This window comes from Nyctereutes procyonoides, unplaced genomic scaffold (assembly GCF_905146905.1).
Source record: "Nyctereutes procyonoides isolate TBG_1078 unplaced genomic scaffold, NYPRO_anot_genome, whole genome shotgun sequence".
NCBI lineage: Eukaryota > Metazoa > Chordata > Mammalia > Carnivora > Canidae > Nyctereutes > Nyctereutes procyonoides.
In genome coordinates this window covers 22,592,523-22,608,424 of record NW_026575034.1, presented here as the reverse complement: position 1 = coordinate 22,608,424, position 15,902 = coordinate 22,592,523, and the positions used below count along the sequence as shown (strand labels likewise).

The following is a 15,902-nucleotide window of genomic DNA, read 5'->3' as shown; positions in this document are numbered from 1 at the left end:
TGGAATACTTGAGGGAACAATTAAGCAGTGAATAATAATCCTTGGAAACTTCAGCTGGATTCCAGAGAAAGGGAGGGAACAAGTCCTGCTGACAGGCTTGCCAAGAAATATATGTTAAGGGTTTATAGATACAAAAGAAGATAAAGAGACAACAAATAATTAGTTTTTCATTAATTATTATTTAAATATAGAACACTTTTCATATTTGAATGTTTTTCTTTCTATTGTCTTTTGACTTTTTGTCCTATGAAATATACATGTCATACATAGCTTTTATGTAGTTAACATTCTTCTTTATAACATATAGTTTTTATGTTTTTTATAACAGCTATCCCATACACAAATTCAGTTTTTTTATACAGCTATCCCATACATAAATTCAAAAACAGATACAAACTCTATATAGAGATGGGAAGTGATCTAGATACTGATATAGACAGCAACTATGATGTGAGATTTTAATAGAATTGAGAGAAAGCAATGAGAGAAGAGAAAACTTTAACTCCATCTGGAATTTGTTTTGGGGACTTGGGTAACCAAGGATTTAATTTAATTATTAACAAATGTAGAGACCATTTTTATTACATATGAATAGATAATTTGGTACTTTATCAACCATTTTGAGGTAATATATGTTTTAGTTTAAATTTTTATATAAATATGTACCCATATGACTCTTGACTCTGTATTCTGCCTTTGAATGGGACATCATGCATCCATATAATGGAATAAAGTATGGATACATGCTACAAGATGGATAAACTTTGAAAACATTATGTTGAGTGAAAGAAGCCAGACACAAAACATAAAAATTATATTATTCCACTTGTACAAGTAAGCAAATTCATAGAAATGTAAAGTAGATTAGAGGTTACTAGGGGAATGAGAAGTTACTGGTTAAGAGGTATAGTTTCACTAACTGATCTGATCTGTCTGTCAAAGATGACAAATAACATGATTTCACCCATATGTGGAATTTAGGAAACAAAACAGATAAATGTGTGGGTAGGGGGAAAAAAAGGAGAAGGGGAGACAAACTATAAGAGACTCTCAATGATAGAGAACAAACAGGATTGTAGGAAGGAGGTGGGTGGGGGATGGGCTAGATGGGTGATGGGCATTAAGGAGAGCACTTGCTGTGATGAGCACTGAGTGCTGCATTTAAATAATGAATCACTAATTCTACTCCTGAAACCAATATTGCAGTATATGTTAACTAGAATTTAATACAAAATTGAAAGAAAAAAAAAGACAAAAATTTGAGTGTTCCTCTGTTTTAATAAAAATGTTATTTCTTCCTCTCCACCCCCTCCCCAAAAGAAAAAGAGGTATAGAGTTTCTGTTTGGGGTGATGAAAAATGTTTGAATTGGTGGTTATATTATATAATATCCAAAATATTATTAATTACAATGAATTGTATGCGTAAAAAGTATCATTATAACGAGTGATATGGTACATATATTTCAACACAATAAAAAAAATTGAAAAAAATCAGCATGCAAACAATAACATAGATAGCATTTAATCGGTATTATTTTGAATTTATAGATGGTTTTGGAGTCAATATTATTACAATGAACAATATGAAATAAATGTTTCCTACATTTATTTCAGGCATATATACATTTTTGTTTACGATTTTATATTATTTTTTATTTTTTAAAGATTTTTTTAAATAATAAATTTATTTTTTATTGGTGTTTAATTTGCCAACATACAGAATAACACCCAGTGGCCATCCCATCAAGTGCCCCCATAAAGGCCGCCACCAGTCACCCCCATCCCCCGCCCTCCTCCCCTTCCACCACACCTAGTTCGTTTCCCAGAGTTAGGAGTCTTCCATGTTCTCTCTCCCTTTCTGATATTTCCTACCCATTTCTTCTCCCTTCCCCTCTATTCCCTTTCACTAGTATTTATATTCCCGAAATGAATGAGACCATATAATGTTTGTCCTTCTCCGACTTACTTCACTCAGCATAATACCCTCCAGTTCCATCCACATCGAAGCAAATGGTGGGTAATTGTCGTTTCTAATGGCTGAGTAATACTCCATTGTATACATAAACCACATCTTCTTTATCCATTCATCTTTTGATGGGCACGGAGGTTCCTTCCACAGTTTGGCTATTGTGGACATTGCTGCTAGAAACATCGGGGTGCAGGTGTCCCGGCGTTTCACTGCATCTGAATCTTTGGGGTAAATCCCCAACAGTGCAATTGCTGGGTCATAGGGCAGGTCTATTTTTAACTCTTTGAGGAACCTCCACACAGTTTTCCAGAGTGGCTGCACCAGTTCACATTCCCACCGACAGTGCAAGAGTGTTCCCTTTTTCCACATCCTCTCCAACATTTGTGGTTTCCTGCCTTGTTAATTTTCCCCGTTCTCACTGGTGTGAGGTGGTATCTCATTGTGGTTTTGATTTGTATTTCCCTGATGGCAAGTGATGCGGAGCATTTTCTCATGTGCGTGTTGGCCATGTCTATGTCTTCCTCTGTGAGATTTCTCTTCATGTCTTTTGCCCATTTCATGATTGGATTGTTTGTTTCTTTGCTGTTGAGTTTAATAAGTTCTTTATAGATTTTGGAAACTAGCCCTTTATCTGATACGTCATTTGCAAATATCTTCTCCCATTCTGTAGGTTGTCTTTTAGTTTTGTTGACTGTATCCTTTGCTGTGCAAAAGCTTCTTATCTTGATGAAGTCCCAATAGTTCATTTTTGCTTTTGTTTCTTTTGCCTTCGTGGATGTATCTTGCAAGAAGTTACTGTGGCCGAGTTCAAAAAGGGTGTTGCCTGTGTTCTCCTCTAGGATTTTGATGGAATCTTGTCTCACATTTAGATCTTTCATCCATTTTGAGTTTATCTTTGTGTATAATGTAAGAGAATGGTCTAGTTTCATTCTTCTGCATGTGGATGTCCAATTTACCCAGCACCATTTATTGAAGAGACTGTCTTTCTTCCAGTGGATAGTCTTTCCTCCTTTATCGAATATTAGTTGACCTAGAGTTCAGGGTCCACTTCTGGATTCTGTTCCATTGATCTATGTGTCTGTGTTTGTGCCAGTACCACACTGTCTTGATGACCACAGCTTTGCAGTACAACCTGATATCTGGCATTGTGATGCCCCCAGATATGGTTTTCTTTTTAAAAATTCCCCTGGCTATTCGGGGTCTTTTCTGATTCCACAAAAATCTTAAAATAATTTGTTCTAACTCTCTGAAGAAAGTCCATGGTATTTTGATAGGGAGTGCATTAAACGTGTAAATTGCCCTGGGTAACATTGACATTTTCAGAATATTAATTCTTCCAATCCATGAGCATGGAATATTTTTCCATCTCTTTGTGTCTTCCTCAATTTCTTTCAGAAGTGTTCTATAGTTTTTAGGGTATGGATCCTTTACCTCTTTGGTTAGGTTTATTCCTAGGTGTCTTATGATCTTGGGTGCAATTGTAAATGGGATTGACTCCTTAATTTCTCTTTCTTCAGTCTCATTGTTAGTGTATAGAAATGCTACTGACTTCTGGGCATTGATTTTGTATCCTGCCACGCTGCCAAATTGCTGTATGAGTTCTAGCAATCTTGGGGTGGAGGCTTTTGGGTTTTCTATGTAGAGTATCACGTCATTGGCGAAGAGGAAGAGTTTGATTTCTTCTTTGCCAATTTGAATGCCTTTAATGTCTTTTTGTTGTCTGATTGCTCAGGCTAGGACTTCCTGTACTATGGTGAATAGCAGTGGTGAGAGTGGACATCCCTATCTTGTTCCTGAGCTTAGGAGAAAGGCTTCCCCATTGAGAATGATATTTGCTGTGGGCTTTTCATAGATGGCTTTTAAGATGTCGAGGAATGTTCCCTCTATCCCTATACTCTGAAGAGTTTTGATCAGGAATGGATGCTGTATTTTGTCAAATGCTTTCTCTGCATCTAATGAGAGGATCATATGGTTTCTAGGTTTTCTCTTGCTGATATGATGAATCACATTGATTGTTTTATGAGTGTTAAACCAGCCTTGTATCCCAGGGATAAATCCTACTTGGACATGGTGAATAATTTTCTTAATGTATTGTTGGATCCTATGGGCTAGTATCTTGTTGAGAATTTTTGCATCCATGTTCATCAGGGATATTGGTCTGTAATTCTCCTTTTTGGTGAAGGTTTTGTCTCGTTTTGGAATTAAGGTGATGCTGGCCTCATAGAATGAATTTGGAAGTACTCCATCTCTCTCTATCTTCCCAAAGAGCTTTAGTAGAATAGGTATGGTTTCTTCTTTAAACGTTTGATAGAATTCCCCAGGGAAGCCATCTGGCCCTGGACTTTTGTGTCTTGGGAGGTTTTTGATGACTGCTTCCATTTCCTCCCTGGTTATTGGCCTGTTCAGGTTTTCTATTTCTTCCTGTTCCAGTTTTGGTAGTTTGTGGCTTTCCAGGAATGCGTCCATTTCTTCTAGATTGCCTAATTTATTGGCGTATAGTTGTTCATAATATGTTTTTAAAATCGTTTGTATTTCCTTGGTTTGGGAGTGATCTCTCCTTTCTCATTCATGATTTTTTAATTTGAGTCTTCTCTCTCTTCTTTTTAATAAGGCTGGCTAATGGTTTATCTATCTTATTAAGTCTTTCAAAGAACCAACTCCTGGTTCTATTGATCTGTTCCACAGTTCTTCTGGTCTCAATTTCGTTGAGTTCTGCTCGAATCTTTATTAACTCTCCTCTTCTGCTGGGTGTACCATCTATTTGCTGTTTTTTCTCTAGCTCCTTTAGGTCTAAGGTTAGCTTTTGTATTTGAGTTCTTTCCAGTTTTTGAATGGATGTTTGTATTGCGATGTATTTCCCCCTCAGGACTGCTTTTGCTGTATCCCAAAGATTTTGAACGGTGGTATCTTCATTCTCATTAGTTTCCATGAATCTTTTTAATTCTTCCTTAATTTCCTGGTTGACCCTTTCATCTTTTAGCAGGATGGTCCTTACTTCCACGTGTTTGAAGTCCTTCCAAACTTCTTGTTGTGATTTAGTTCTAATTTCAAGGCATTATGGTCTGAGAATACGCAGGGGACGATCCCAATCTTTTGGTATTGGTCCGACCCGATTTGTGACCCAGTATGTGGTCTATTCTGGAGAAAGTTCCATGTGCACTTGAGAAGAATGTGTATTCAGTTGAGTTTGGATGTAAAGTTCTGTAGATATCTGTGAAATCCGTCTGGTCCAGGGAATCATTTAAATCTCTTGTTTCTTTGGAGATGTTGTGCTTAGAACATCTGTCGATTGTAGAAAATGCTAGATTGAAGTCACCAAGTATAAGTGTAGTATTATCTAAGTATGTCTTAATTTTGGTTACTAATTGATTGATATACTTGGCAGCTCCCACATTCGGGGCATAAATATTCATGATTGTTAGGTCCTCTTGTTGGATAGATCCTTTAAGTATGATATAGTGTCCCTCTTCATCTCTTACTACAGTCTTTGAGATAAACTTTAGTTTATCTGATATAAGGATGCCTACCCCTGCTTTCTTCTGAAGACCATTTGAGTGGTAAATGGTTCTCCAACCTTTTTTTTTTTTTTTCAGGCTGGAGGTGTCCTTCTGTCTAAAATGAGTCTCTTGTAAACAGCAAATAGACAGGTCTTGCTTTTTTATCCAGTCTGAAACCCTATGCCTTTTGATGGGGTCATTAAGCCCATTCACGTTCAGAGTTACTATTAAAAGATATGAATTTAGTGTCATCATGATACCTATTCAGTCCCTGTTTTTGTGGATTGTTTCCTTGGACTTCCTTTTTCTATTACAGAGTCACCCTTAGTATTTCTTGGAGAGCCGGGTTGGTGGTCACATATTCTTTCAGTTTCTTCCTATCTTGGAAGCTCTTTATCTCTCCTTCTATTCTGAATGAGAGCCTTGCTGGATAAAGTATTCTTGGCTGCAGGTTTTTCTCATTTAGGACCCTGAATATATCCTTCCTGCCCTTTCTGGCCTGTCAGGTCTCTGTGAAGAGGTCTGCTGTTACCCTAGGGCTTCTCCCATAAAAGTTAGGGATCTCTTGTGTCTTGCTGCTTTAAGGATCTTCTCTTTATCTTTGAAATTTGCAAGTTTCACTATTAAATGTCGAGGTGTTGAGCGGTTTTTATTGATTTTAGGGTGGGATCTCTCTCTCTCCTGGATCTGAATACCTGTTTCCCTTCCCATGTTAGGGAAATTCTCAGCTATAATTTGTTCAAATATATATTCTGGACTTCTATCCCTTTCGGCACCCTCAGTAATCCCAATTAAACGTAGATTTTTCTTTCTGAGGCTGTCATCTATTTCCCTTAACCTATCCTCATAATCTTTTCATTGTTTTCCTCTTATTTCCTCAGTTACCCTCCTTGCCATCAACTTGTCTTCTATGTCACTCACTTGTTCTTCTACCTTGTTAACCCTCATCGTTAGGACCTCCAGTTTGGATTGCATCTCATTTAATTTTTAATTTAATTTGCATCTCATTTAATTTTTAATTTTGGCCTGATTAGATCTAAATTCTGCAGTCATGAAGTCTCCTCAATCCTTTATACTTTTTTTCTAGAGCCACCAGTAGCTTTATAATTGTGCTTCTGAATTGGCTTTCTGACATTGAATTGTAATCCAGATTTTGTAGCTCTGTGGGAGAGAGGACTGTTTCTGATTCTTTCTTTTGAGGTGAGTATTTCCTTCTAGTCATTTTGCTCATTGCAGAGTGACCAAAAACAAGTTGTACTGGAAAAAGGAGAAAAAGAGAAAAAAGAAGAAGAAGAAGAAAAAAAAAAAAGGTGTGTGTGTGGGGGACAAACACAAAACAAAAAACAAGAGGGAGTATCCTCTGGTTCTATATATTGTAAATCCCTCGACTTCCCCTGGAACTCTCCAGTGCTGTTTGGTCAGTAACTTGCTTTTCTACTGTCCTTCTACCTGGTCTTCTGGTGGAGGGGCCTGCTGTGCTGATTCTCAGGTGTGCGCATCTGGGGTAGCACCCCAGCCCCCTGCCAGGTGCACAGTTCAGTGGGAGTTGTTCATCCTATGAGGCTCCTGCTCAGTCCCAGGTACAAGGTGACACCAGTAAGAACAACAACAGTGGCAGTGGCCAGCTGTCCAGCTCTGGAGTCAGCTCCCGCAATAACTACTGCAGCTCAGAATCTGATTTTAAATTCCTCAGCATCATCTTATGAAAGACCATTCTCATGTTAACAATCTTAGTGATCTGTTTTTTTAATTGTGTCTGGAAGACTATGTCAGTTTTCTCTAAACTCCTCCAGGGCTCACCATTTCTATCTTGTGTGGTATTCTATCTTTCTTAGTCATTGTTACCCAGCTGGAAATTTAGTGGTCATGGAGATGATAGGATATGGAGCATTGCCTTCAAAATTTCTAGGGCAATGGCTCAGTAATGGTGCCTCCATCAGCTAAGAATAGACAGTGCTCTCCTAACTCCTTCAGCATCTACACATCCCTGAGCCCTCAACTTGAAAGTTTATTAAAATTGTCAACTCAATCGTTGTTTACTCTATCATATTTCATACATTCTGAGTGGGAAATTGGCATTTTCTTAGATCCCCATTGCCAAAATAAAGCATTAAAAAGTCCTTCTAGGCTCACTTAAAACACACATTTAAACAAATATTTTGCCAGCTTATTGTAACTGAATTACTCTCTCTCTTTCATTCCTTGGAGAATTTGCCCCTAAACCAGAATCTTATTTGCTGCAACTTTTATCAACATTTTATGTAATTTCCATATCTTTTTTAAAAAGATTTTATTTATTTATTCATGAGAGAGAGAGAGAGAGAGAGAGAGAGAGAGAGAGAAGCAGGCTCCATGCAGGGAGCCTGATGTGGGACTCAATTCCAGGTCTCCAGGATCACGCTGTGGGCTGAAGGTGGCGCTAAACCACTGAGCTACCTGGGCTGCCCCTGATTTCCATATCTATCATGAAGATCCATTCCAATAATTTTTTTTTCATTCCAATAATTTTTATATGAATTATTGTTACCAGAGCTAGGTTCGGTTTGCTGGGTTGGGTTTTTTAGTTTCTCAGTTCATAAAAATTACCATCATAATCAAAATAAAATTTACATTGATTAAATGCCAAGTACATCCTATGATATATTTCATTTAATTATCAAGTCAGGGGATCCCTGGGTGGCGCAGCGGTTTGGCGCCTGCCTTTGGCCCAGGGCGCCATCCTGGAGACCCAGGATCAAATCCCATGTCAGGCTCCCGGTGCATGGAGCCTGCTTCTCCCTCTGCCTGTGTCTCTGCCTCTCTCTCTCTCTCTCTCTGTATGACTACCGTAAAAAATATAAATAAAAAAATTTAAAAAATGAAAAATAAAAAAAATTATCAAGTCAGTAAAGAAGGTACTAAAATAATTCCATTTTGCTAGTCAAAAACCAATAGTTACATAACAGGACAATTTTATAGAGTTACTGTGGGACAGGCAAACCCAAAATTCTAACATCAAAGTATTTTTCTTAACCCCTAAAATAGACTTACTTGCTGATATTCAGGGGAGAAAACATATATTTTGAGCCAAGATAATTATTCACAATTCCAAGGATCAAGGAAACAGCCTTTCATTTCTCACATTGACATTATACATACATTAAAGTGTGTTACACACTACATGGTATATATATATAATAGAAAAACAAAGAAAAAAAACTATCCCATAGAGGGATGCAAAGGTTCAAGAAAATACTTCCAAGTTCATTTTTTGCTTTCTTCAAGTGTAAATAACGTCAGATTTCATGTTCTCATAGCATGTGATAGGCCTTGAGAAAGGAGAGATCATAAAATATTTACATATTTCAAGATTGCAAAAATATTTTCTTGAATGAAGACATTAAGGTACAGTATAGAGACAAGCTTATAGAAAATTATACTTAATGAGATTAGAGCCATTTACATAAGATTATTGGAAAACATCTTATGTAATCTATTATTGCCTTTTAATTTTGGACTCAGTATGACATTTTTAATCTTTTAGTCCCTCCCTCAATGAAGTCTCTGTTGATAACAGGATACTTCCTTGGTGATTTGGGCCTGAAGCTGCTAATTTATAGGGGAAAAAAGTATTAACTTTTAAGTTGTCTGCATGGTCTCAGATGGGTTCATTTAATTTATTATTTGTTTTAATTCAATATTATCTGTTCCTTCAGTAACGTATATTCTGTGTTTATGCCATATAGGAGACATTATGTCAGTGAGAGAGAAAATATATCATTTTAGAACTCACATTTCTATTTAAGAAAAAGGTGCTGATAAAAATAAATATGGTTAAGTGTCCTCATGCTACAAGGCAATTGTTTACTGATTGCAGTGGGAGAGTTTTATATTTCAGCAGAATTTCAAATGTCTGTGCAAAATCTCACAAACTCACCATTCTCAAATCCCAGCTATACCCAAGAAATTTCCATCCTAGTTCAATTCTAAAATGCATTCTTCTTTTCTCAGAGATATCTTATGTTTGCTTAGAAATAAGGTACAATGCAAGAAAATAGCAGGTCTAGGAGAATTAGGAATATCATTAGTTTTTCAATGTTCTTAAGTGCTTTCTGAAAATACACTGGTAACTTTGGCATTTACTGTCCTTTTAAATGTGTTGGGGATTCTTTATAGATTTCAATGATTCTTATTCCTCATTCAAATATTCTGTGTGTGTATGTGTCTGTGTGTGTGTGTATGTGTTTAATTCAGAAATATGCAGCGTTTAGCATCAACCTTCATTTTAACAACAAGTGCTGATGAAGGAGAAAAGCAACATCACTCGGTCTTGAATCTGTTTGGTCTTCACCCCATAAATGATGGGGTTTAGCATAGGGGGAACAACCACATAGAGATTGGCTACCAGGATGTGGATGTGGTGAGGGATGGTTTTACCCCCAAAACGATGGGCAAAAAATGAAAAGAATGCTGGGGCATAGAACATAAGGATGACACAGATGTGGGAAGCACATGTGTTGAGGGCCTTGAATCTGGCAGCCCAGGAAGGTATCTGAAACACTGTGCAAAGGATCATGGTGTACGACATAATGATGAACACAATATCCAGTCCTGTAGACAATAGGGCCACAGTCAGGCCATAGATGATGTTGACCTTGATACTGTCACATGCCAATCTGGCAATGCCCATGTGCTCACAGTAGGAGTGCGGAATGATGTTTCTCCCACAGTACCCAAGTCGGTAAACCAGGAAGATGAATGGAAGGCAGATGATAAAGCTCCTGACCACAGCTGCTATGCCAATCTTCCCAGTGGCTGAGGAGGTTAAGATGGTGGTGTATCTCAGGGGGTGACAGATGGCCACATAGCGGTCAAATGCCATGGCCAGGAGAATAGCAGATTCTGCCACAAAGATGAAATGTATGAAGAACATCTGGGATACACAGCTACCAAAGGATATATCCATGGACTGGAACCAGAAGATGGCCAGCATCTTGGGGGCCGTGGCTGTGGAGAGCAGCACATCTGCCGAGGCCAGCATGGAGAGGAAAAAATACATGGGCTCGTGGAGACTGCGCTCAGTCACAATCAGGAAGATCAAGAAGCTGTTGCCTATGACAGCCAGCACGTACATGGAACAGATAGGGATGGAGATCCAGGGGTGAGAATCTTCCAGCCCTGGGATTCCAATCAGGACATACCACATACCCTGGGTATTGGTGTGGTTGTAAGAGAAAGGGGCCATCTCCTGCAGCATATTCAGGACCTAGTACCTTGAATACAAACCACAGGGCAGACTGAGAATTGAAGAGCACCACTGGTTGATGTAGGATCAGAATTTCTTCCCCAATATGTTCTTCTCTGTGGAATGACAGTGAGGTGTATAAACCAGCCTAAAATTGCACTCTGACTCATTACATGGAAATATTAAAACATCTCTTGAAAAAAATAGTTACCATTTGATAAGTGCTTAATATATGTCTAGCACTCCCAAAATTTAAACTCATTAAATCTTCACAATAGCCTGTTGAAAGACTTGAACAATAATCCTTGACGTGAATATCATTCTTATTCCCACAGATGAAAAAAAAGAATCTCACAGACTTTCAGCTTCCTGACTTAGGTCCCATTAGAGCCAAAGAGTGAAAAGGTGAAAGCTCTGATCTTAACCACCATCGAATGTTGCCCATACAAAAACACGTCATCGAAATTTTCTCTGATCCTACCCCTGAGTAACATAGATACCTGTGAAATTGATCATACTGCTTATTAAAGAGGGAGGGAATTCGGTTTTACCAAGATAGATTTCAGACCATGTATACACAGAGGCTCTCTTGAGCATTGGTTGACCATAGAAATGATGCTAAGGCCTATGCTGGGCATTGAGGAGCCACAGATGAATTAACTGATTCTCGTCTGCTAATCAACATGTTTCTTAAAATTATAGGCTGAACATTAAAAACCTAAAGTTTATGCAATATCGAGCTCAGTTAGATTCTTAAATGGATATGTCCTGCATGTGGTGAGGAAAAACATTCTCTCCCTTTTGGGTCATTGATTGAAAATTGGACTACATATTTATTATTTCCAACTCCCCACACAGCAGCAAATACTAATGTATCACATTGAAGTAGGCATCCACTGTCCTTCACTAAAAGGGAGGGTGAGTAATTTACTGTTTGCTCTTTTTCTAGAGTTCCAAAAGAATGTGCATAAAATCAGGAGAGCTGTTGGGTGAAAAACAGACTAGGAGATACAACATGTGAGTGGGATGTGTGTGTGAGGGGGTGTGTCCATATGAACACACACATACAAACGAGGGTATAGGCATGAATAGGAAAGAAGTGGATAACGAGTGGCTTCCATCCTCCCTCAGTCCCCATTCTTCAATAAAAGCGCTCAATGCATTTGCTGAAGAGGAACATGGACTCAAGGGATGTTAACCTATTTACCTCTTGTTTGCAAGGTGTCAGGATCACTGCACAGTATAATCTGACCACTTTGACTTTTTTCATTAAACGTTCAATAATCTGGCACTTCATTTCATATTATTGAAATATTTGGATTCCATTTTTGTTTTTCTTGTTTCTATTGAAGAATTTATGTACACGGTTGCATTAGTTTCAAGAGGACCACACCATGATTGGACAAGTCTATATGTTATGTTATATTCGCCAGATGGATACATCTCATATGCCACCATGCAACGCCATTATAATTCCACTGACGCTATTCCCTATACTTGCCTTTTATTCCTGGGACTAATAATTCCAAAAAGGAAAGCTTCTCCCTTCCACTCCCTTTCACTCATCTTATCCATCTTCCATCCCCCCATCCCTATGGCAACCATTAGTTTGTTTTCTACTGTCATTTGGACCCCATGTATTAAATTACAGTTTAGAATATATAACCCTCAAATGATCATCCCATTAGACCTTTCCTTAAGTTGGTACTTAATTCTTTAAGGTGTTACACTAAAATGTTGAGATGCATAAGTCTGGATCTCCTTTGATTACATAAGCTAATTGTCTAAACATTTAACATACAGTTAGAATTAATTGTTGGAAATTTATTTTAAAATGGATTGCAGGGTTTCAGAGAGTGAGAGAAAAGATATGTTTGGCAGTATACTTGATCCAGACCTGAACCAGAATCATGTATGTAAGTCAAGTACAGTTATGGGGAGGGGTTGTAGAGTAAGCGGGGCTTCATAAGGACATCAGAGATGGGGGAGGGAGGAGTCTACATGAATGATGAAAAGCACAGAAAAGGAGGTAGAAGAGAAATCAAACCAATTTATAGATATTCTCCTGATCCTTTGGGACACCAGTGATCTGGTTTATTTTACTTGATTTCCTCTTGGCGAGCAGTATCACATGCAGCTCTCTAACCTACAGCTCCGGAGCTCACTGAAGAATTTCTTTACAATATTCCTAATGGCCTAGTCTGACTGAACCATGACTATATGCACAGAGGCGGTATGTGTGGCTATAGAGACAGATTGGGACCCACAGATTAGATGTACATGCTGAGTATGTCATATTCTGACTACATTTCCATTAAATCTTACTTGATTTGAAGCTTAGTTTTCTTCTGTAAAATACCCAAAAATAAACATCAATGACAGATGTGAGCCAGTTTTGAAGTTACAATTTTAGGATGGTTGCTACTAAATCAGACACATTTTTATCCAGGCAACATATGAAATTAGGGCACTTCCAAAATTACCATCACTAAGATAAAAAACATTGTTACTTTGAAGTAAGTTCAATGTTTTGGACTTTAGGCTTAGGACCCACTGGACAGATATTGAACTGCTTTAGAGTATACACACAGGCCTTGGCACTTAACACTTTTCACTCTACAACCCCTCCCCTTAGCTGTACTTGACAAACGTACATGGTTCTGGCTAAGGTCTGGAACAAGCATACTGCCAAATGTATCTTTTCTCTCACTCTCTGAAACCCTGCAATGCCTTTTAAAATAAATTTCCAACAATTAATTGTACTTGTATGTTAAATGTTTAGACAATTAGCTTATGTAATCAAAGGAGATCCAGAGAATTATGCATCTCAACATTTTAGTGTAACATCTTTCAAGAATTATGTACTACCTTAAGGAAAGATCTGATGGGATGATCATTTGAGGGTTATATATTCTAAACTGTAAAATCACTTTCCCACACTAGGCACATGGTATCAACTGTAATTTTCACCCCAAATCTGTCCTCCTCATTTTATAAAATTCAGGCAGCTCAGCATGCTGAACTCAGTGGGCTTAGAAATGGAGTTTTATTTTTGCCCGATCACCAGGGTAGCAACTTTGTCACGTAGGGAGAGGAGTCCAAATCTCTAAGCTTCTTCCTCTGTGCTGAGCCCAGCACCTGCTAAATGGTGAATATCAAGGAAATCTAAGGAAAAATGCATGCATGGATTGATGTGTACACACCTATACATGGTCTTTAACTACTAGACTTGTGTAACTCCTGAGCCTTATTCTTATTACTGGATCTGGAATAGAAATTCATTGCCCCAATGCCCAATATTCAGAGACACGTAGTAAAGAAAAACAACCACTGCATAAATATATTCTTAAAGGAAAAAATATTTGTGCTCTTTGCAGATGACTCATTTCGTTAAAGAGCCCAAAGAGCCACTACAGTCACCCCTGCAGTCCAATTACAGCCACACACCACACATCAGGGGTCAGGGCTGAGAGAAATGTGGGATGATCAAGTTCTAGGAAGACTGAGTAGCTCCTTCGGTTTCCTAAGATTTTCTTCCTTTCCTTCCCTTTCCTTTTTTTCCCTGATGTCCTTTTCTACGTCTTTGCTGAGCAAAAGTCAGCTTACTTACCTATCTTTTCTAGGACCCTGGAGATATTTAACTCATTGAAATGGAAAAAGTAAAAGGCAGATGATGTTCAAAGCAAAAATAGGATGGGCCACCTGGGGGTGGATCAATCCATTGAGTCTCTTACCCTTGATTTTCACTCAGGCCCTATGATCTCAGCATCATGAAATGGAGCACCACGTCAGGCTCAGCACTGTGTGCAGAATCTGGCTTGTCCTTCTCCCTCTGATCCTCCCACTGCTTGTTCTCTCTCTCTCTCTCTCTCTCTCTCTCTCTCTCTCTCCTTTAAGTGGATACATAAAATCTTTTCAAAACACACACACACAAAGAGGAAATGGGTAGCTATTTATACCTCCTTTAGGGATCTCTCAGGCCCTAGATCTTCAGTCCCCAGAGTACTGAACTTTACTGATTCATGGAAGAAGAGGGCCCCGACCTGGCTTAGGGGAGAAGTGCCCCCACATTCTCTCCACGTGCCACACGTGCAGGTTTCCCTCTGCCCAGCACTCTAACACACCCAGATCAGCACACACTTGCCGTTAAACATCCAGGTCTCCATTGAGAGGCAGAGACCCCTGCTAGTGTAGTCATGTCTTGTTCCCTTGGAGGCATCAGCAAATGCAGAGGCTCAATGTCACAAGTGAAAGCATTGTTTGCTTCTTAGAAGTTTCCTAAAACCTTGAAGTTGTCATCTTACTTACTTCAAAAATTTAAGACTCCTTGGCCTTCTCTCTCTTCCATTGGTCGTATGGTAGAATTAGCATCAGATGGATCCAGAAACGCCATTAGCTCCTATAGATATTTTTTATTTGGATATATATGTTCTCTGCATGAGGTTTTCTTTTTCTGTCTCTGTTTCTTTTTGAACTTTCTCATTCCTAGTAACCATTCTCTACATGCATTGGGATTGTCTGGGTTTTCTGCAAAGGTTATAAGTATAATCTTAATTTTAGCTTTGTTTTATAATTTGTCCTCTATTTTAACTGATCTCTGTTTCTTTAAAAAATATATATATATTATATAATATATGAGAAAGAGAGAGAGAGGGAGAGAGAGAGAGAGAGAGAGAGAAGGGAAAAGGAGTGCCCAAGGAGGGGTGGGATAGAGAGGAAGGGAAAGAAAGAGAATCTCAAGCTGATCTGCTGAGCGCAGAGCCCGACTCAGGGTTCCATCTCAGGACACGGAGAGCAGAGTTCAGCTGACAATCAAGATTCAGAAGCTTAACTGACAGTGCCAACCATGTGCCCCTAACTCACACCGGTTTTGTCATTGTGTTTCCTGACACAAAAGCAACAGCTTCTCAAGTTTGCTTTCAAGTTTCTTTTCCTGCCCTTTCAACTCTTCCTTTAAAACGCCACTTAAGGAATGTCTCCTTCAAAAGCCCTCAGACCTATTCTCACTATTTTACACCATGGAATGGACTCTTTTTTGGCATTTGTGTTGGTAGATGTGGTGTTTTCAATGTTTCAGTAACAGTAAAATACTGCTGCTCAACCTTATTTCCCTAAACAGTCTTTTTCAGATGTAGTTCTGGAGCTGACTCTCAAAGTTTGAGATTTTGTATGTCCCTAGACATGGAAATATGGATAGTTATGTCTCGTCCT

General features: G+C 38.5%; 1 protein-coding gene across 1 annotated transcript; it reads right to left on the bottom strand.

Annotated features, from left to right (window-relative positions):
- Nucleotides 1-9,731: 9,731 nt before the first annotated feature.
- LOC129505072 (olfactory receptor 52Z1P-like) lies at nt 9,732-15,354 on the bottom strand. The gene is made up of 2 exons (XM_055318003.1): nt 15,333-15,354; nt 9,732-10,642 (listed from the first exon to the last, which is right to left on the bottom strand). Exon 2 carries the CDS (start codon nt 10,578-10,580, stop codon nt 9,732-9,734), a length of 849 nt encoding a protein of 282 aa, XP_055173978.1. The 5' UTR covers nt 10,581-10,642; nt 15,333-15,354.
- Between the last annotated feature and the right edge of the window lie 548 nt (nt 15,355-15,902).